This window comes from Danio aesculapii, chromosome 17 (assembly GCF_903798145.1).
Source record: "Danio aesculapii chromosome 17, fDanAes4.1, whole genome shotgun sequence".
Lineage (NCBI taxonomy): Eukaryota > Metazoa > Chordata > Actinopteri > Cypriniformes > Danionidae > Danio > Danio aesculapii.
The window spans coordinates 20,912,848-20,936,561 of NC_079451.1; the positions used below are offsets into that span (position 1 = coordinate 20,912,848).

The following is a 23,714-nucleotide window of genomic DNA, read 5'->3' on the forward strand; positions in this document are numbered from 1 at the left end:
AATGATATTCTACGTTTTCATGCCTGCTGATTCGACGAATGTAAATTTCTGATATTATTTAAATCATATATATTTTTTTGGCCAACTAAAGTTATATTTATGTGGTTTAGTTTTAACTGACTGATTCTACAAATAAAGGTGCAGAGTGTTTTGTCTTTGGAGGTATTCGTGAATCTGCGGATCTAAAGCAGGAAGAAGGAAGTTGCATTGCTTAGGCGGTAGATTGAAAACAGCACAGCAGACGATTTATTTGGTAGAACCAAGCAGGTCGGGGGAAATCGCATTGAACAACGACAGGTAACACAGATCCCTTAAAGAATAAGTCACGAGAAAACATGGCATTTCTTGACCTGATAGCGGTGTAACAGTAAGAGAGAAGTAGAGAGAGTTACATTCCCTCTTCTGTTGAAGGAGACAAAGGGTCTTAAACTTGCAGTCTTTTCAATGATACTGTATACAGTGCAGAAATTAGTGTATTCTTTAGTATTTGTGCTTTGAAATGTATCGAAAAAATCCTGTAACTTTAGTCAAGACACAATTACTGGAGATGCAGATTTCATTTGTTAGATCTCATTTGTTAGTTTGACACATCAGTCAACTGAGTTTGTTTAATTACTTTTAATTCTCTTATTTAATTACATGTCGTTTTGCTTCTTAAGTGCATAAGACTCTAAACATTTGGACTGGAAAACAAGACAAAACATCTTTTTTTACAGTGTGATCAAATGGTTCAGCAACTTATTTGCACATTCTAGTTCCCGAGTTATTTGCACCTTTACGTTATTCTATATTTTATGTTTTTGTGTAAAAGAGTAAAAACTAATGGATATCTATGATAAGTTGTATTGTTAAACAAGAGTAAAGTGTTTCTATTATAAATTAGTGGTTGTGACTAGGGCCAGACAGAATCTGCGGACATTTTTTTTTGTTATTTCTGGGCAGAATTTTGTTAAGAAATCTGCGGATTTATGCAGAATGATTTTGGGAGTATTGTAACTTTAAAATCGTAACTATCGTAACTTAAAATATTAAAAAATTAAATAAAAAAACAATACCTTTGAAACTTTTATTTAATGTTTCCAATCAAATCCATATAAATCCACTTATTTGCTAAACAGAGCAAGTCTTCTATATAATATAGCTACTAAAAGACAGAAAATATTACTTTGCTAATTGTATTGTAAATAAACATATTAACATTTTCATATTAGTCGATAATATTTACTGAAATTAATATAAAAAATGAATAAATCTAGATTTGCACAAGTAAATAAATAGACTTGATAAATGATGGGCTGGAAATCTGCAGAGGTCTACGTGCGCTGATTCCATGCGGGCCTAGTTGTGACAGCAGATTATTGCTGAAGTGGAAAAAAGTAATGTAAAAAGATTTAACATTTTACAGTGAAACTGCAAAAGTAGTTATAATAATATTAATAAAACAATTTAAGTGATGAATTTAAACAGCTGGGTGACACGGTGGCTCAGTGGTTAGCACTGTTATCTCACAGCAAGAAGGTCGCTGGTTTGAGTCCCGGCTGGGTCAGTTGGCATTTCTGTGTATAGTTTGCATGTTCTCTGGGTGCTCCGGTTTCCCCCACAGTTAGAAGGTGAATTGGATGAACTAAACAATTGGCCTTAGTGTATGAGTGTGCATGTGAATGTGAGCGTATGGGTGTTTCCCAGTACTGGGTTGCGGCTGGAAGGGCATCCGCTGCGTAAAACATATGCTGGAATAGTTGGTAGTTCATTCTGCTGTGGTGACCCCTGATAATTAAGGGACTAAGCCAAAGGAAATGACATTTAAACAGCTGTTCAGGTGTCAATCTGATTTGGTTTGGGTGATGCACTAAAGTCTGTCAAAACCTTAATCAGTTTCTGAATTTCTCAGAAATGACTGAACAGCATCACAGGGTCAATGTCTAAATGTAGACCACCGAGCTCAAAAATGTACAGAATGATGGTGAGATGAAGAAAATGAGCTTCTGACTTCAGTTGTTCATGTGAATTCAGTGTCTTTAAGAAAATGCTACAATTTTGTGAGCAAAAGCTAATGTTTTGAGAAAAAAGCAAGGTCTTATGTTTTTTCATTTCTTCTCATTTTTGTCTCCATGAAAAAAACTATATATAAAACAGAAGAGTGATATATTTTTGATTAAAGTCAAAGAAATAAACCATGAGACAGCTGAAAAAGCGCCCTAATTTATTAGTCTTCATTGTTTGTATTATTGCCATCAGGTCTGGAAAAAACCCTTGTTATGAATTCCTGGGACCCCATTGCTTACACGGTGACACCGGCTGCTAAGATTTTAGCCAGATGTGTAACAGCCGGCACCATGACACAGGTAAACTACACTAGGACATAATTTGTGACATAACGGTTCCGATGGTTTATCATATGCATTTGTGTTATTGATGTTTCAGGAGGAGCTTGATGCTGTGCCACGGGATTCAGAAATCTTCTCCTCATCTTTACTGGAAGCTGAGCAGCTGAACAGAATCAGACAAGATCTTGATCAGGTTCAACGTCATTTCAGCACTTAAAGGAATAGTCTATCAATATCCTGCACTTGTTTCAAACCTGTTTGAATTTCTTCTGTTCAACACAAAAAAATATATTTCTAAGAATGTTGGAAACCCGTAATCATCTACTTCCATAGTATTTTTTCCCTAGATGTCAATGGTTACCGGTTTATAGCTTTTTTCTAAATAACTTATTTTATGTGCAACTGATATAAGAAACTTCTAAAGGTTTGAAAACACTTTTTTTGTTTTTAGATTTTGATTTGGAAACCCTCAGAGATTAATTCACCTCAAGCTTATTTGTACATGTAGAGCAATTTTCACAATAATGATGGTGGCTTGACAAAGCCAACATACTGTTATACTACATAAACTTCTTCTTTCTCCTCCTAGACCATTCATACTACAACCACCAAACTAACTCCAAACTATACTGAATTAAGTTTCTATATCTTTTCCAATTGATCCCACTTATGGTTTTCTGAAAACTGACCTGGAATATTCAGAAAATTCCCATTGACTTAACATTGGACCAAATTTGTGACCTCATAACTTATAAACTTACAGACTTAAGTTTGAGCTCATTTAACTCAGACTACCAATCTGCCAATCACTGATGACCTTTCAACTTACTAGCCACACCCTAGCAGCCACTTACAGCACCCTAGCAACTGTCCCATAGACTTCTATTATAAAAAAACTGCCATTGACTTAACATTGGACATACTAAGAACAAATCAATTCATATTAACAACATACTAATCATACTAGCAACATGCTAATTCATACTAAATTAATGCTAACAACTTTCTAGTTTATACTAGAAACATGCTAATTCATACTATAACCATGCTAATAACATGCACATTTATGTTAGAAACAGGCTAACAACATGCTAATTCATACTACAACTATACTGATTTATGTTAGCAACTGCCTAGTAACTACTCAGAACACCTTTGCAACCACCTAGCAACTGCTTATCAACCACTCAGAACACCCTAGCAACCGACTACCAACACCCTAGCAACACCTTAGCAACCACTCAGAACACCCTAGCAACACCTTAGCAATGACCTAGAACACCTAAGTAACTGCTCAGCAACCACCTAGCAATGCCTTAGTAATGCTACACTTTTTGACAACTGACATCTTGTGGCTCATGTTGTTTTAGGCTAATTTAGATTTAGAGCTGTTGAATCTGGAAAGAGACTGTGCAGACGTTGCTCACAATCATTATCTCAGTAAGTGTTGCATGTTAACATTTCAATGTGAGTGTCCACGCATACTTTACAAATTGTACTAATGAGCACGTCTTGTTTTGAGGTCGAAGGTTTGCTTCCTTGCAACAGTTCACTTCTCACCTTCAGGAGGTGCTGCGAGAACAGACAGTCCTGCGAGAGAGACTCACAAAGCCTCTGTGTCAGCAGAACCTGCCCATTCAGGCTGATCTGCACAGGTCACTGCCCCACTCGGTTCTTAACCACACTTCTTTTTTGTTTGAACATGTTTGGGAACGGTATTGATTTTGGATTATTTCACTATATCTTCATATACAGGTATGTGGTAGAGCTCATGCGGATGGTGGCGGAGTTCATTCAGAACTTGGATGTGAAAATTGAGATGGTTCGAGCAATTCCGACCACTGACCATCATTTAACTAATCTGGTAAGTGTAGTAGTCTTGTGTGTGTGTGTGTGCGTGTGTGTGTGCGTGCGTGTGTGCGTGTGTGCGTGCGTGTGTGTGTGTGTGTGTGTGTGTGTGTGTGTGTCTGTGTCTGTGTGTACTGTATAGCTCTGGAAAAATATAAATACAGGTTAATATTTGTTTTCTATAAATGTCTGATAACATTTCTTCCACAAATCGAATATAGTTATTTCAAGCTCATTTTTTCTCTCATAAATTGACAATTATTGAAATTGAACAATTGAAAATCTTATTACACCAAATATTAATTTCTTTACTCTTTTGAAGTTCAACATTAGTATTGTGTTGTCTAAAAATGAATATAGACACATCTGAAAACTTTAAATAAAAACTCTAAATGACCACACTTTCAAACTGTTTGCTGTCATGATCAAATTTCACTTTCATTTCATTTACAGACTTTTATATATTAAGCTTTGGAAGCAATGTCTATATATTCTTTACTTTTAATTTCTCCACAACCTGTCATATTTATAATGTAGATCCTATAATATTTATATATTTGCCCTTTACTCCATCAGAGCAATGCCAGAACTCAACTGTTGGCTCAGGTCACTGAGGTCGAGAACCTGTACAAGCAAGTCCTTAAGCGGCGAGGACAACCACAGACCAGTATTAAGGACATGTCTAGCTGAATAAAGAATTTAGAAATAAAATGACCACATCTGTTATTAGGTATAGTATAGATTTACTGAATCATTTTTTCTGTAGACATCTAACAAACTTGCATAGTTTCTAAAAGAACTGAGTGGATTTTATATTTCAAATACTTAGCAATATGTAAATATACATGTTTATTTTTGTCTTTTGTGTATCCGTTAAATAATTGCAATGAAATGTTCCATATTTTAAGCTAAAATTTGAGGGTTTTGTTTGCCATGAGTGTAAAATAAGTCGTGAATGGTTGGATCCATGAAATAATTTCTCTCTGAACACTATTAGTCAGCTAGCCTGAACATCAGTGACTGCGGTGGTAACACATCAAAAGATTTTAATGTTCTGGTGTAGTGGAGCAAATGAAACTGTAAATTCAGCACAATAACATCTGCTGCTGCTGATCGTCCATTAAGAGCATTTTCTGTGTAATGCTGTGATCCGAACACATCAGCTTCACCTACAGAATAACAGTGTAAGAGCAACCAGTTAGTGTGATGTTGAGGCATCTATTTCTAGAACAGTGGTTCTCAAACATCGTGACACAGGACTTTGTTGTTTTAATGAATTTAACAAATTAATTTCAAAATCAATCCTAAAAGGATATTTCACTCAAAAATAAAATTGTTATCATATACTCTCTCTCTTTCCACTTGTTACAAACATCTGTGAGATACTTTCTATGCTAAATAAAAAATGTTGATGGTAACCATTGACCTCTCTATAGTATTTATTCCTACACTAAAAAAACCTTTTCATTATCAGTTTCCGTATTTTATGATTCACAAGTGTTTTCTGTTTATTTGTGGTTGTGAATTGCATTATGAGAGCTCGGTCTCAGCTTTGTCGACTTTATGTTGAAAGTTCAACTCTAAAGTTTAACAAAGTGATCTATATTTACCTTTTAGTAGTTTGGAATAATATAATGTATAATATATTGAGAATTAAGTTGGTAAGATAACATAACATGCACTGGTTTACTACATAACATTGGAGTTTATTACAAGCTTTTTGTACCGTAATTGTACTGTAACACCAAGACAGACAATTCTATAAATTGTAAACTATTAAAAATGTTAATAAAAGTCACAATTGCAGACTTTTAAAGATTAAAAGTTGTTGAAAGAAAGATCAAAGTCCCTTCAAAAGGAAAAAATAAAAACATGAATCACAAAATAAGGAAAACTGCTAATTTACAGATATTTTTTTAAGATATGACAAATAAACATCTACTAGTGGAAAATGCAGAAACGATTACAGAAATAAAGTTGTCAGGTTGAACTATTAATTTAGTATAGAAATCTACAGCTGAAATAAAGAAAATGATGGTCTTTGAATACTGAGTTGGACAATGAGGGGCATTATAATCACAAAGTTTGAGAACCGCTGTTCTAAAGCAAAATGTATTGAAAACCCAATAGTAACTGCCTAAAGCATAGCAAAGTGCACAAACCTGGAGCTTTATATCATTCATTTTGCTTTGGTCTCCATGCAGACTGTATCCATGCTTTTTCAGAAGACATTCAATGTGGCTTAGTGAGAAAGTAAATTTAAAGTAACATTCAGAAAACCATTGTACAACCTTATACTCTCAGTAATGATTGTGACTTGATGTAAACACGCACCTCTTCACCTCAGCGTTGCGTTCCAGTGTATAACGATCCTCTATGAAATGCTGGAACTGAAGGCCGTTTGCACCCAGATTGTTCAGGGCCTCACATGCAGCGACGCGCACACCGGGCTCCTCCTCATGATGCACAGCCCACATCAGCAGCTCCTGCAGAGCTGGATTCAGCCAACCTATATTCCCTAAAGCTACAGTTACATTATATCAACTCCTTTAGTGTCCTATTACGCTTCTTCAGATATGACCTTTCATGTAATATGTAAAATAGCTGTTTTTAATGCATCAAAGTCATTAGCTATGTTTACATCCATCCAGAGATGTGAATTAGTCTATGTGCAGAAGTAAAGTATTGCATAAAACATTTGCTAATAAAGCGCCATTTTCATCCAGTGAGTCAAAGAGAACAAAATCGTCACTATCAAAAAGAAAAATGGATTTTGTTGTGGTAAGAGAAATAAGTGTGGGTCTTTTTTCTTTTATAATCAATGACTTGCACCTTAGAAGAAGAATATCAATGAATGTGCGAACAAGAGTGCTCTTTGTTAGCACAGCCGCCCAAGACAGTTCTGGGAGGTAATAATACCAAACCACTTTGATGATGGACTTCGGCTAAGTGATTTTAGAATGACCAACATTTCAGAAATTCTACAATGGTTGTTCTGCTCGTTTCTCCTCTAATGTCATCCCATCATGGCTATTTATTATCATCACATGATCAGTTATTTTTCAGATTCTGTAATTAATCATATATATTTTTAATGCACAATTTATTCTATGTTTCCATTGTAGTTTATGAGAATTTGTTTTCTTATCTAACAAAAAGTTCACCCTACTCATTTGTGCACTTTTTATGCACTTTCAAAATGTATGCGCATCTTGGTATTTCCATTAAGAAACTTTTTATGCAATATAATTAATCCAAAATAATTCATAAATTCATACGGAATCTTCTGAAATTAATTGATGGTAATTCCAGCTTTACAGCCTGTTCACACCAAGCACGGTAATTAAAAATGTACATACAATGAGAATGCATCTACACTGACAAACAATAATGACCTGTTTATTTTTAGCTTATGCTTTTCATTTGGCAGTACCCCCTTGTTACCTAGTACTAGCATCTATCCAGAGAATGCAGCTCATGTAATCGCTCTAATCAAACAGTGAATTTAGCGAGCGCAGTCACTGTTTTTATTACAATGTCTTTATTGTTATCTTAATAGTTTTTCTATTCACTTGGTGTGAAAGGGCCTATATTTGCATAGACCTTCATTCATTTTCTTTTCGGCTTAGTCCTTATATTAATCAGGGGTCGCCACAGCAGAATGAACTGCCAACTTATCCAGCATATGTTTTATGCAGTGGATCCCCTTCCAGCTGCAACCCATCACTGGGAAACTACCATACACTCTCATGCACACACATACACTACAGACAATTTAGCTTACTCAATTCACCTATAGCGCATGTCTTTGTACTTGTGGGGAAAAACGGAGCACCCGGAGGAAACCCACTCGAACAAGGGGAGAACATGCAAACTCCTCAAAGAAATGCCAAATGACCCAGCCGAGGCTCGAACCAGCGACCTTCTTGCTGTTTAACGTTAGATTCAGTAATTCTGACAGTCAGATATGGTAATAGACATTTGGTTTCCAACACATGCTGTAATTGGTAGACCAATCAGAACAGACTGGCCTATGATCTGACCAATCAGAGCAGAGTACGCTATGAGTTTAGAGAGACCAGATTCTTGAAAGAACCATTTCAGCTAGCAAAAGACTGCTGCCTTGTATATTATGAGAAATTTAAAGTCTGCGTGAAGCATAAGTTGATGCAGACTTTTACTTCAGTATCGTGATGTATTTCCAACTGAAATTATTATTGCGTAGGGGGTGGGATTTTATTTTTGGCTTCTCCTCTCATCTTTCACTAGCAGCAAATTAATGGTCGGTGGGGCGTTGCTAAGCATATTAGCATATTATTCTCAACTCGTCAAGCTGATGTCATCAGAGAAAGACAGCCTTTCCAGAGCAGAAGCACATGGTTAGATTTAGATTAAAGATTACCAAAACAATTTTTTTTATTTAGACTAACAATGTCTATTAGAAATATAAGGCAAAATTTTGATTTCATGCAGACTTTTAAGGTGTTTTTTGAACACTGATCAATGTTAGCCTTTAGAATACCATAACAGTGGCACTTAAATGTCAAAATAACATTCATCACATGGTACTGAATTAATGAATTTTCACGCTTACCATTAATTGCATCCACTTTCACCTCCCATAATGGCTCATTCTGCATCAGGTTAATTAGCTGATCCAAGACCTGCGCACAATGTTCAACGCAGTCATTGGAAATGTCTTTTTATTGCTCATATGCCATCACAGATCATTGTGTATTAGCACAGCTGCTTTGATTTCTCACCATCTGATCTTTCATCATTAGAGACGCTGCAGTCAAGCAAGCTTGTTTGCGCACAGCCTCGCAGTCATCATTAAAGCACCGCAGGAAAGTGGGACGTAGCGTGGGTGTCATTATATTGAGCTGACCAATAAAAGTCAACGCTTCGACTCGGCGAGCACTCGGTCCCTCCTCCAGCTTTGTGCTGTGGAGATATTGTCTGTTAAGAATGGCCTGAATACAAACACTGTGATGTGTCTGTTGGGCAGAGATAGTGACCTCAGCTCGGCGTGCATCTCTTTGGCTGCGTCCAGTTTACTCAGAGCCAATGCTGCAGCGTGACGAACAGCACAGCTCCAGTCGTTCCACATCACGTGGAGCAGTTTGGTGCAAACATCCTGGATGAAAAGCATTTAGATTTTTTGTGAACTATTAGATATTTAGATAGGTGCCGAAATGAGAGTATTATACCTTGTTGATTGGACTCTTGAGCTTTGCAATACTGTTACAGGCCTGAACTCGAGCGTTCCAGTTAGCATTGTTTAACTCTTCTGCCAGAAGAGAGCGCACTAGTGTCTGGATGAGAAAAATCATTGAAAAGTTTGGGGTCAGAATCATTTTTTTTATGTAAATGTGCTTGAAACGATTCAAAAGTGACAGTAGATACCAAAGTATCATTTAGTTGATGATGTTCTTTTGAACTTTTTGTTAGCAAAAAAGTATTGTGGATTTGACAAGTCATATGCAGAACAGTCTTAACATTGATATATTGATCATGTTAGTTAGTTTTTGAATTGATTTAAAAATATTTATACAAACTCAAAAGGTCTTGAATGGTCTTGCCCTGCAATATTTGTCTAAGCTTTTAATCCCTTATACCCCTGCATGTGCTTTAACTTGTTTGACTTTTTTAGGCTAGCTTTAATTAGATTTAAAAACTACATATGATTTCAAATACTTTTTACTATCATTGCTTTTGTTTTTTTTTCTAGTTTTATGCATGTATTTTTACCTCTGTATTTTATATGTATGTAAAGTGCTTTGAAGTGTTACTTTTAAAGGAACTACTGTATATAAATTAAAGTAAGATAAATGATGTTCTACCCTGTGTGGCTCGAAGGGTGAAAAGGGCTAAACATGATTATGACAACCCAATATTTTTTTAATTCCCCTGAGACGTTAGCTGATAAGGATCAACACAGACAACGGACGTGGCAAAAAAGTGGTTTGCTTTTTACTTTGTTTGAGTTGTACATCTATTCAGAACGTCCAAGCTAAATCTGCTTAAATCTACTAAAAGGAAAGGGAAAGTGAAGTTCGTCACGTGACTTACATTTTACACACATGTAGTTGATTCTCTGTAATTCATTAGGTCAGAAGCGGGTGCTACCCTTTGTAAGTTTTGCTAGCGTGTGCAGTTTAGTGAGGATTTCAGATTTCTCTTTAGTTATTTAGAGGTGGGAAGGGATTAGTTAGTGGGTGTTTAATTATTAGTTATTTTCTTTGACTTAGCACCGTTTATTTTCTATCCCTCTATCAGGTTTGTTTCAATTGATTTGTTTGCTTATTTTGCATTTATTGTTCACATTTGTAAATATACTTTGGGTGATTTAAATATTTTATATATTTAAATATAATAAATATGAAACCTTTTTTTCTTTATCTATATTGTAAATAAAGCGAACTACTTTTTGCCACGTCATTGTCCGTGTCGGTCCATAGCATATGTAGGGTTGTCATAATTATGTTTAGCCCTTTTATCATCCGAGCCACACAGGGCGTAACATAGTTTGGGGGCTCGTCCAGGATAAAATGCTTTTTGAACAGCAAATGAGCTTATTAGAATGATCTTTGAACAATCACATGAGACTGAATACTACAGTAACATTGCTGAAATTTTAGCTTTGCCACCACAGAAATAAATAAAAAAGAATAATATTTAATATTTGATTTTTATAGATTTTTAGGAACAAAATACAAATAAATGCATCTATACATACATACATACATACATACATACATACATACATACATACATGCATACATGCATACATGCATACATGCATACATACATACATGCATACGCATACAAAATACTAACTTAGCTGACAAAAAAATAACATAATTAAAATATTATCAAAAACAAAAATTATTAAAAATATAAAAAATCCAGGTTTCCAAATATACTTTAATTATGCATAATTTTCAGATATAAACTATTATTTTCCAGTTGAGGCGAGGGATTCCATTTTACAAATTCACTCTCAAAGATTTGTTTTTGTAATATGAACGTACTGGTCAAGTTTGGGGTCAGCTTTGTTTTCATGTTTTTTTTTATTATTATTCTGTTCATCAAGTCGGCATTTATTAAATGTAAAAAAATGGTAAATAGTAAAATATTTATTAAATTTTAAAAAACTGCTTATTGTGTGTAGTTTTAAATAAAATTATTACTCCAGTCATTTCTTTTATTACTATTACCATTATTAATATAATAATAATAAATAATAATAATAACAACAATTAATATTAGACTGATTTCTGAATGTGACTGAAGACTGGAGTAATGAAGCTGCGAATTCATCTTTAAAATCACTGAATAAATTATTAATTTAAATTATATACTACTATTGAACAGTTATTGTATAGTGCAGTTTTACTGTTTATACTGTATTTTTCATTAAATAAATACAGCCTTGGTGAGCAGGATAAGCTCATTTTAAAACATTTAAAAATCCTACTGACCCCAAACTTTTGACCGGTAGAGTATATATCGATATCTCATTCTTTCTATTTCCTCAACTTCTCATACTATTTTGAACCATTCTTCCTTTGTTGGTGTCTTATTTTATTTCCAGGTTAACACTTAGGAATAAATTATGTTTCAAATTATTATTAGAATTAAATAACTTTTTACAATATTACAGTCTTACCGTATTTTTACATCAAATAAATGCAAATACACATCTTTCAAAAACATTTTAAAATAGTTTAGGAATAGTGTAAACCGTATGGATCAAGATTTATTGGGAGAGTCACTGACCGTCTTGCTGCTAATCTTAGAAAGTAACATCATAGACTTTTCCTGATCTGAAGGAGCATCTCTGAGGAAGTGCTGTGACAGGATTCTCTGTATGACAGCTTGACTCACGTCACCCTCTATCGCCAAGCATTGTGCCGCCACCCAGCTGTCTGTGCCAGTGCCAGACAGGTCTAAGTCAAAACATATGACGGTCATTTAAAGTTGACAGCTAGAACAAATATTACTTGTGACATTAATATTTGATGCCAAGTTATTTTAATTAAATACCTTGCTTGATCATGCTTCGTAGTATGTCTCTGGCTTGTGCATTAGGCGTCTTCATGGCATACTGGCACACTGCAGCAGCCGTCCGAACTCTCTTTACTGGGTCATTGAGGGCTGCGTTAATAATGGCCTGCAGCTTCTGAGTTATTGCCTTTAGCTTCAATCTGTTCCAGTGCTGACCTAAGCAAAAACAATTATTTTGAACAAAGGTGAACAGGAAGTTAACAAATAACAGCATTTAGAGTGTTTAAAATGGGTTGCTTTGTGACAACAGGGCTATTCACACTGCTTTTTGGTCATTCAAAATCTTGAGGAAAAAGCAGACTTTTTACTGTTGGATTACTTTGGGGTTGGAATGAAATGCTTCACATTTACATGATTTGTAAAGTCACAGAAACACTGTGTTGTAAATAAATGCATTTAAAAAGAAATGTCAAATAGTGATGTAAAACCAGTGAATCTGAATAAAGAATAGACTGTTTTAATTTAGATCAACGGGGAAAAAAAGCTTCATAGCAGTTGGCAATTTATAAAAAGATGTTCAATTTCAAACAGGTGGTATGCTGTGTTCATCAGATCAATGACACTGACACTGCAAAAATGTAAATAAGGAGGTTAACACAGCTTAAAGGGGTCCTATTATAGCCCCTTTCACACATACAGATCTTTCCGGAAAATTACTGGCAATTTTCCAGAAAGGTCTGTATGTGTGAACAGGCCCTTTTTGAAAATACCGGTAAAATCGTGCCAGCAATTTTCCGAAGAGAAGTTGTAACATTACCGGATATAATTTGGGTTATAATACCGGATTATAATTTGCCGGTATGCTGCCCTGATTGAACGCAGAAGGAAAATTTCCAAAAATAGCGCATTCACGCTAAAAACACACTGACGTGAGATGTGTACTCTAGCCAATCAAAACATTCAGACATATTCACATCTGCACTGTTTATGAAAATAAAAGCCTTTGAATATTTTTCCAGACACATTAAGCTGCTAGATGTTAGTAAGATAACGTTTCTATGTTTCTTCTTAATGCCAACTGTGTAAATTATCAATAAAATGCTTATAATTAGCCGTTGTTTGTTTTACTTTGAAGCATGTGCTTGTGAAGCAGCCGGTGAGCACCAGTACACGCGTATTATATTCACACATCTATTCCAAAATACCGGCAAATTCTGACATCATTAACCACAAATGACCTCGAAACGGCTGCACTTGTATTGTAAACATTTGACTACATTACAAACTCTGTAGATGGATAAGTATTGTGAACAACTTTGATGAAAACATATGGAGGAACACTTTCACATGTTGAGATGTACATAATAATGTTTTTTTCCGGAAAATCTTGTGTGAACAGCGCTTTTTTCAATTTACCGGTAAAGTTGTTACAAAAAATTCTCTGGATGTTTACGGGTATCACTGTGTGAAAGGGGCTTATGTTATTCAGGGTGTGGTGTAATCTAATAGAAGGTTACAAATCTCAAAGTCTTCTGCAAAGAGAGATATTTCCTTTAAAAAAATATCTTTTACAACTATCTGTTGTTTTCGTGTGCTTAATGATGTCACAAAGCAGCCAAAATCCCACTATAAAAATTTCTATTGATTAGGTTGGGGCTAAAAAACAACAATAACATTGTGTAACCTGCTTTGCCAGGGTCGAGCTCTACTTGTGGTCCATGAACTGCTCTTGATGCACATGTTATGATGGCCTCCAGTCGCACCTGGTAATTAGGGTCACGAAGATTTCGTTGTAGGCTCTTGAGGGTCACACTCTGCCAACTAGCATCGCTCTGGTTACACACTGGCAATTCTACATGAAACATATCATCAATTTCCAAAAGGTCTTTCCATCACAGTATAAAATGTGTTCCACACTATTCCTACATGTTGACCAACACAAATCAATTAAGTAGCTTAATCATTTTTACAAATTTTAGTGGATTAAACTTAAAACAATGAAGTCGTTCAAACAAGTAGTTTGAACAAGCAGCAAAAGTCATTGTGATGATGGAAAAACAATGAAATATAGACAAGTATCAAAAGAGCTTTTTTTTTTTTAGATAAAACATTTAGGTTATGCTTATATATATATATATATATATATATATATATATATATATATATATATATATATATATATATATATATATATATATATATATATATATATATATATATATACATCCCATGTAACAAATCTGTTTTTTTTCCAAGTATAACTTGTTTGTATCAGTGAATAGGCTATCAATATAAGTATTAATAATAAGATGAAAGCTGTGAAACTAAAGACGTACTGACGTTGCACGCAATCCTCCACTTGTCCACTGCATATCGAAGAGCAGAAATTTCGGCCACTGACAGTTTTGGCGTCTCAGAATCCTGTCCAATAAAATCAGGAGGTCTGAGACCATGCTCTTGGCTGTAGTCAATTTTGGTAGGCTGAAGATCCATCCATTGCTGTTTCTCTTTTAAAGCTTTATTTGTTCCTGCTAAAGGAAAATAATGACAATAACTACATGCATGAACTTATGTCACCATAGGCTTTTCACACACTGCTGCTGAGCAACTAATGGCCAAACAAGTGTGTCATTTAATGTATATTAATTACAACACTTACATGTTGTAAGAACAGGGTTTTTTTTGCATTTGAGGGGACATGATTAGAGTGAAGCACAGATCATCATTTTTTACCTTTATAGCTTTAAAATTCAAAAAAAGGATCAACTTGATAGTATAGTTAACAAAAAATATCCTTTTATGAAAACAGGACTGTAAAACTGAACATTTTTCTAGTTCAAAGCATGATATTTTGTGTGTTTTTTTTTTTTTTGCACAATAATAATAATTGTTGGAATATTTAATCAATTCCATGCATGTTCAATTAAAAAAAAAAAAAAGGTCAGGAGAGGGTTTTTCTTCAATGTCAAAAAAATTTGCAATTTATTGGATACAATTTGAATGATGGAATTGAATTGAATTGAATTGAAAATGAATAATTCGATTCACAGAATTCTGGTATCCTCTATGCAATGCAAGAATTACATTCAGGTGGTGAGCAACAACTTTCATTTCCTGACTTCAATTTTTATAGGCAGCTGATATTAACAGGTGGAGTTTAGTGAAATTTGTCACTTGCCAATCATTCTCTAGTCCTCTGTTGGCCACACCCATACATACGTCCTCTTTTTCTAAGAATTCCCTGCACAATCTTAAAAGCATAAGACTTTCACAACTGCACATATTCTGTGTTCAGTTTCAACCCATTTCTGCTCACAGGAAGTTTAGCTGCAGAGCTCAAGTTAATTTTAGACAATAAGGCCTCTACATTTCAATCAGCTTCATCTACTTCTGCAAATGCTTCATTAGTTTGCAAAGCATATTACGCTAAACAGAAGTTGAGTTAATATATCACCTTTAAGCAATACAAATACAATTGTTTAATGAAGACAACAAAAATAATAAAAATGTATTACTTTTCACAACATAATATTGTGTATATATTTGGATTTGCATGTGTTTTGTATGGTTAACACTGGTGAAACGTAGAGCCTGTGGTTAATTAAAGTTTAAATTGCTTATAAATGCACAGTGAATTTAGCACATGCTAGTCTGCTGATCATTTACATTACCCAAGAAACTTTGAGTTAATGTTTATCCTACTTGAAAGTTTTTGAATAAGTAAATGGTGAGTCACTGATGACAGAATTTAAATTTGTGGGTGAACTATCCTCCTAACATATAGGTGACTTTTTTTTCTTCACTTGAATGTTGAAACTGTGGTCCTTGGGAATTCATAAATGCAAGTTGTATTAGTTAATCTTTTGTTTAGTACAAAATAATAATTAAAAAAGTTCTACTAATGTAATCTTTGTTTAAAAAAATAGTTTACTTCAAAATTCTGAGGTAATCAATTTTCTCAAATGATTTGAAAACAATCAGATTTTACAGTGAGGTTTTGTCCAGTATTCATTGACACAGCAAAACTGCAAATAAGGAGGTCAAGCCTATTCAGGAATGTAAATTATTATATTGAAGTTTAGGGAAAAAAATTACGAGCAATATGAAATAAGACAACCAACGATTTAGGATGAAACTGATTTAAGCAGTTCAATAGTAAAACCCCTAATGGCGTTTTCATAAAAGTACCTCAGAAATAAACACATTTAAGAAACATTTGCAAGCCAACCTGAGACAATCTTCTGTTCAGAGACATGGCTGCTTGCATGTGGATTCAAGATATCATGCAGACGAGGGGCTAGGGGAATCTCGATGTGCTTGACTGTTATTTTGGTGTTTAAGTGATTCTGCACATTGGTGCTCGCTGGAGAAAAAATATAATCTGATATCCTGGTAAACAGAGACAAAAAACACAAGTGTTAGGCTGGAGATTAAAGTGTAATCTACCCAAAGATTCAAATTCTTTGTCATTCCTTTTCCTTTAGAACTTTACAAACTGATATATTTTTAAGAATGTTGGTAACCAAAACTGGTAATCCACTCTTGATAACCCACTCACTTTCACTTATACAGTGGAAATAAATGGAAATGGAAACTGTTTGGCAACAATCATTCTTCAGTTCAAAATATGTCCTAGACAGTCATACAGGTTTGAATAGACAGTTTTTGGGAAGATAATTTGGGCAAATCACTTTAAAGAAAGCAAAATATCTTGCAGTCAGACCTACCTGTGTTTTTTCCTGAGCTGTAACTGTTGATTTGTATTTGCTGCAAACTCTGGCCACCTATTGTTCTGAGCTTCCCGATCCTCTATAAAAGTTTCCCTCAGACAGGTATGCGCATTCAACATCCCGAACGGTTTTGTTTTTCTGAAAACATCGCTCACATCGTTCTTTGCAGAGGTTTGTACAGAAGATTTGCCTGCTTGTTGAGTTAAAGGATTAATGAGGTTGTGTATTTCTTTATTCCTCCTTATTTTTTTTAACTTGGTACTTGATGCTAAGGGGCCCGTGGCATGGAAAAGCCAGCTAAAATCAATTTCTTTATATGGAATGGGCCTCATTTCTCTGATTACATCTTCAGAGAAAGAAAGGCACTGGCTTGCGTTATTTAGAAGTTTCGTGTACAGACGCTTCTCTCTTCGCTTGCTGTGCTGTTCTGGCCTCCATTTTGCATGTAGTGGATTCATGCTTCTTATTGAGAGCTCTTTTGAAATTGTCTAAAAGAAAACAATAATCAACTAGAAATGGATTATTTTCTTATATATGTAAGGCCTGCTGGTTATTACATCCTTTAGTTGTTAAAAGAAAGCTGGATACCATTTTAAAAAACCACCATTGGAATACAAATAAAAAAGGAAAAGTGACTTACCAACACACTGCACAAATCACCTCACCACTGAAGAACAGCTCACGTCAAATAAACGTCACGTTTGTTTAGAGTATGTATTTTTCAGTTGATATCAAACAATTCGGCTTGCAAGAAGGATAATAATAACTTTAAATCAATAAAACAAGAAAAGCAGGTCGCTGATAGACAAGTTACTAACAAATACAGCTCTGTCAGCGCTCAATGTTGGCATAGCAACAAGACGCGCTTTTGTTTTCAAGCCTGTCATGAACGCTTGAAGTGAACTTGGTGAGGAGAGTTCGTTCACTGATTCATTTTTTGGCCTCCAGGGGTCTGTAGATGGCGTCATGCTCCAGGCATTTTATTATGTGTGGTGTGTTGTGGACAGTATAAGCTAAGAATGTCCAACATTAATTAAGAGTGTGTGAATGAAAGCAAGAACATTGGTGCGAAATATTCATTTAATAACATGTGAAACAATCAGTTTATGAAGTAAGTGTCTACTAGTGGTGTTTGGAAGGATTTTATGTGGACATTTTAAAATACATTAATGATTCCATCCATCTATTATTTTAATAATTTCTTAGTTGTTGTCATGGATTACAAGATCTTATATTGTATATTAATTTCTGTCAAAATAAGATAATCAATACATGTATAGCTAAAAATCGTGATTTCTTGTTGTAAAAATAGTTTTTCATTAAGAATTATTGTTTAATGAAAATATTTTGTTTCACTTAGGGAATATTAAATGATAAAATCCTCAATATAAAATTTCCATTAAATTGTTTAAAAAGAAAGTTTATCCAATAAAATATAGGCTAAATCTTGTCTATAAATCTTAAGTCATATGTTTTGCCTTTAAATTGGTGAAATCTTCTACCACAGCTAGATATAAAGGAAATATCAGCGATTTCACTGATTATAATCTGAAGGAACTGAGGGGAAAAAATAGGAAGACATACACGCTCAACATATAGGAGTACACCTCCCACAAATCTCTCATTTAACAAATATTTTCTATATGTTTTACAATATTATATTTGTGCACATACATTAGTTTAGTCAGAAAAATATATACAAAAAATATATACAATTTTGTTGAAATGTAGTTTGAATTTTTTTTGCAATAATTTGCATGAATTTAAATGTATTATCTTTTAATTTCTAAAGATGTTCTGTCACTAAAATATTATTTTAATAACTAAAACTGTTTAATAAATCTGTTTTGTTTGAATGCACCAATATATAGTACCCATATTTATGAGAAATGTATAAAAATATTCTTTTTCAAAATGGGGTATACTCGGCACTATATATATATATATATATATATATATATATATATATATATATATATATATATATATATATATATATATATATATATATATGTATATATGTATGTATATATATATATATATATATATATATATATATATACATATATACATATATACATATATATATATATATATATATATATATATATATATATATATATATACATACATATATACATATATATATATATATATATATATATATATATATATACATATATACATACATATATATATATATATATATATATATATATATATATATATATATATATACATACATATATACTATATATATATATATATATATATATATATATATATATATATATACATATATATATATATATATGTATATATATATATATATATATATGTATATGTATATGTATATATATATATATATATATGTATATGTATATATATATGTATATGTATATATATATATATATATATGTATATATATATATATGTATATATATGTATATATATATATATATATATGTATATATGTATATATGTATATATGTATATATATATATATATATATGTATATATGTATATGTATATATATATATATATATATATATATATATATATATATATATATATATATATATATATATATGTGTATATGTATATATGTATATGTATATATATATGTATATATGTATATGTATATATATATATATATGTATATATGTATATGTATATATATATATATATATATATGTATATATGTATATGTATATATATATATGTATATATGTATATGTATATATATATTTATATATGTATATATGTATATGTATATATATATTTATATATGTATATGTGTATATATATATGTATATATGTGTATATATATATGTATATGTATATATATATATATATATATATATGTATATGTATATATATATATATGTATATGATGTATAGATATAGATATATATAGATATAGCCAAGACAACAAGTATTTTCATGTTGCTTTAACTTATTTTAATAAGTTTATCAGGTTTCATCAATGTTGTTATGTTATACAAAATTTTACTTAATATTTTAGTCAATTTCCGTTAAATATCTTGAGATGACTAGAAATGTTAATTTGATTCAACAAAAAAACATAAGGCAGCAATATTTTTTACAGTGTATAAAATGAATGACAGAATCTGTGTTTTAGCATTGTCTCAATTTTATTCTGCACTATTTTTTTAACAGTCACTGCCATTTCAACAAGTTTTCTTCTCTTTCTCACAGCTTTACTTCAAACATACAAGTCAAGCCATAACATTGGGTTTACAAGGGAATTGTCCTACAGTAGACAATAAGTTTTTCTCATTATGCCAAATGTATTTCCAATGTGATGTCTACCGCCACCTTGAAGGACCATCTTGCTGTCGGGAAAAGTTTTATTATACAAGCTGCATACATAAACACATCCTTTGAAACAATGTGAGCAACTTGCCATGCAGCCTTTGCTTTTATTAACTGGACAATAATTTTTGATGCCAGTATATTGATTTGGTGGATTAGCATTAACAGAATAAAATAAATTAATAAGTTTAAGTAAATGAAGCAAAAAAAGATGAATATATGAATAAAGACAACTGTTGCAACCACCAGACATGGACACTTTTCATCTGCTTTTCATACCATTTTGAATGATTTTGAATCACATATTACAAGCATTTAGCAAATTCCCTTTTTTAATTTAACAAGCAAATCTTGTCATAAATCCTATAGCAATGCTTCATATTGTTTATGTATTAATGATAAGTCATAGAAAAAAACATATTTAAACATATGCTATGTCAAATTATTAACAAAGGCAAGATGGCAGCTATTTTTTTTCTCTCTCTTATGCCCTTGGAGCAAGCCAGTGATAACTTTTTTCCTTCAGTTACCACAAACATTCATTAGAAGCAATTAATCTTTGGCCTAATTTCAACACATTCATTATATTTTTCTTTAAAATAATTTATTAAAGGAGATATATTTACCAGTCAGCTGTTACTAAATAGTTTGAAGAGCTGGTTCTACTGACATATATCCCAACCCAGCCTTTTAATTAAAATTCAGATGTAAACTAAAAAGTCTTCAGTGCTGCACTGAATAAGCCACATTTCTAATTTTGCATGTGTTTACTGTTGAAGCAAAACAGAGTTCATGAGGATACACTCCATCAGTTCCACATTAACAGTTCCTCATGAGGAATTAAACAGCCACCAATTCCACCTTTTCATATAGTGCAAATTATTAAGTTTAGTTATTACATTTTTCTGTCGCTGAATTATTCACCAAAGTTGCTGTTAATTTACTCACTCTGAGACCATTTAAAAACAGGTGACTATTTCTTTCTGTGGGACATTAAAGAAGACTTTTAGCTAAAACTGCTGAAACTTCATCAAAGGCACACAAAACTTCGAAGTGAAGAAAAAACCTAAGCAAAACTACAGTACTGACAATGACTTGAGGTCAAATGATCAAACATTATTAGATTTTCATTATTACTTTTAATACTCTGACATGGAACTGTCCTTAACTCACTGACAACAGTCTGGAGCTTCTCATCACTTGATGTAAAACTGAACTGACACTATTAGTTTACCAATTAGTAGATTGCAGCATCCAGGATAAGCTGTAAAACCAATTAGTGAAGTTTTTTTTTTTACTTTTTTTAAAACATACATCTGGGAGATTCTCTCTTCTGCCTCACCAATTCTTTGCAATTGGGACAGTCACTTTAATGCCATTTACAGCTTCTATCATCATGTCAGTCAATTCAGAATTGAAATTTTAAAGATTGAACTGCACCGAGAATGTCATCATTTGTTGGCAATTTAAGGTTGCATTTTGCCTCAGCTTGGTTGTTGGCTAGCTCTGAGCTATCCCTGTCAGTAACGTTACAGATGGCTTTGAATGATGTTCTAATTTAACGGTTTTTGGTGGCATTTCATCTCTTAAGTTCTTTTTAAGTGAGTATCAAACATTTAAATACATTCTGGATCTTATTCAGGGTTTTTTCGTTGATATTTAGCAACAAGCTCAGTTTGCGCGACTTTTCAGCTGCACGTCATAACCGAAAGTCTCAAACAGTGAAGTTAAATGATTCATTACAACAGTGTAAAAATTAATTGGTCTTCGAATTGAACATGAGACATAGTGACATGAACTTATAGTTCTTTGTGAACTTTAAGTTTAGTGTATTAGGGAGAAACAGATTTCTAGTTCCCATCATGCTTTTTATCAGATTGTATAAGAAAACTATGAATTGAAATAAAGTATTATTTTTGCATTTTTTAACAAAATTAACAGAGAAATTTAAATGAGTATTTAATTTTTCTTAAATTTTCTTTAATGTTGAAATTTGTAAGGTTACCATTGTGGTGAAGCGTAGAGCCTGTGGTATGTTCATTCATGCATTTTCTTTCGGTTTAGTCTCTTTATTAATCTGGGGTCGCCACAGCGGAATGAACCACCAACTTATCCAGCATATGTTTTACACAGCGGATGCCCTTCCAGCCGCAACCCATCTCTGGGAAACATCCATACACACTCATTCACACGCGCACACGCACACAAACACACACACACACACACACACACACACACACACACACACACACACACTCATACACTACGGTCAATTTTAGCATACCCAATTCACCTGTAGCACATGTCTTTGGACCGTGGGGGAAACCGGAGCACCCAGAGGAAACCCACACGAACACGGGGAGAACATGCAAACTCCACACAAAAATGCCAACTGACCCAGTCGAGGCTCGAACCAGTAACCTTCTTGGTGTGAGGGGAACGTGCTACCCACCGCGTCACCCTGTGGTACGTTTAAGATGGTTAAGCACCGTTTAAATAGGGATGTCCTGATCAGGGTTTTTTGCCCTCTAGTCCGAACCGAGTTGATTTTGAGTATCTACCAATACCGAAACTCGATCAGATACTTTAAAAAATACATTCAACAAACAGAGCCCTTCTGTGTGGTAGCTTAAACAATCAAATAATAAATAACATAAATTCTTTACTTTTGGACTTAAACAACAGTAAAAAAATAGCACCTCAACTTAAAATACCCAGCAGGCAGTCCTAAGTTTACATATCTCAGAGTTTGCTATAGCAATGCTGTCGTCTTCAAATTTATAATGTCTCCAGACCGCAGACATACTCGCGCATTCCGTTTTAAGCTGCTTCCATGTTCTACTTTGCTGGCATTTAACCAATAGCGTCTCTGCAATAAAGTGATGTCATGTAGCACACGTTGCTGTTTCTGTGTGGTCAAGAAAGTTCCACCTCTGTTCCACCGAATAACTATAGATGTGTTAAAAAAATTATGACAATATATACATATATACACAAATATATTGGAGCCCTGATCGGGAGGTAGTGTCCTATTCCGATTGAGTTTTAATCCACTTGATTGGGCCCACGTGATCAGATCTGGACATCCCTAGTTTAAAACTTTATATATTGCATGGTTCCCAACTGTCATCATGTAAGAGTATAAAAATAGTGTCTTTGATAGTACATTAATAGATTTCGTTAACTACTGAATTGAGTGGTAATGAGAGCCAACTGTACGCTGCACCACTCACTACAAACATGTTGTTATGGTAGAAATTTTTAATTTACCACAAATGGTGAGTTTACTCCATTTATTTGAGGCTTTCCACAATTGTTTAGCATACTTTGAGCTTATCATGTTTATAGTGCACCATTTTGAGGAACAATATTGTCTCTCTCAGTTATAAATCTCCACAGTTATAAAGGACCACAGCTTCAGCTAATGAAACATTTGTAATTGTCTATTGAAGAAAAACTTTTC

At 33.3% G+C, this 23,714-nt stretch overlaps 2 protein-coding genes across 2 annotated transcripts; one reads left to right on the forward strand and one right to left on the reverse strand.

Moving 5' to 3' along the window:
• The first annotated feature begins 94 nt into the window (after positions 1-94).
• Positions 95-5,562, forward strand: haus2 (HAUS augmin like complex subunit 2). Its single transcript, XM_056477107.1, has 7 exons — positions 95-297; positions 2,239-2,345; positions 2,425-2,520; positions 3,698-3,767; positions 3,850-3,982; positions 4,083-4,191; positions 4,752-5,562. The coding sequence occupies exons 2-7, from the start codon at positions 2,259-2,261 to the stop codon at positions 4,863-4,865; spliced, it is 609 nt and encodes a 202-aa protein (XP_056333082.1). The 5' UTR covers positions 95-297; positions 2,239-2,258; the 3' UTR covers positions 4,866-5,562.
• Positions 5,261-17,373, reverse strand: heatr4 (HEAT repeat containing 4). Its single transcript, XM_056477261.1, has 13 exons — positions 16,913-17,373; positions 16,414-16,574; positions 14,522-14,716; positions 13,870-14,037; positions 12,225-12,401; positions 11,958-12,127; positions 9,386-9,490; positions 9,194-9,312; positions 8,939-9,119; positions 8,770-8,839; positions 6,510-6,699; positions 6,338-6,416; positions 5,261-5,344 (listed from the first exon to the last, which is right to left on the reverse strand). The coding sequence occupies exons 1-13, from the start codon at positions 17,371-17,373 to the stop codon at positions 5,261-5,263; spliced, it is 2,160 nt and encodes a 719-aa protein (XP_056333236.1).
• Positions 17,374-23,714: the final 6,341 nt, after the last annotated feature.

What these genes read in the sequence shown, in the direction of transcription:
- haus2 (XM_056477107.1), top strand. Translation starts at nt 2,259, where the DNA reads ATGAATTCCTGGGACCCCATTGCTTACACGGTGACACCGGCTGCTAAG. An exon ending in ATTCAGGCTGATCTGCACAG is followed by an intron (nt 3,983 to 4,082) that starts GTCACTGCCCCA and finishes CTTCATATACAG; the next exon opens with GTATGTGGTAGAGCTCATGC. An exon ending in ACCATCATTTAACTAATCTG is followed by an intron (nt 4,192 to 4,751) that starts GTAAGTGTAGTA and finishes TTACTCCATCAG; the next exon opens with AGCAATGCCAGAACTCAACT.
- heatr4 (XM_056477261.1), bottom strand. Translation starts at nt 17,373, where the DNA reads ATGAATCCACTACATGCAAAATGGAGGCCAGAACAGCACAGCAAGCGA. An exon ending in ACGAAGCATGATCAAGCAAG is followed by an intron (nt 12,128 to 12,224) that starts GTATTTAATTAA and finishes GTTTTGACTTAG; the next exon opens with ACCTGTCTGGCACTGGCACA. An exon ending in GAGATGCACGCCGAGCTGAG is followed by an intron (nt 9,120 to 9,193) that starts GTCACTATCTCT and finishes ATATCTCCACAG; the next exon opens with CACAAAGCTGGAGGAGGGAC.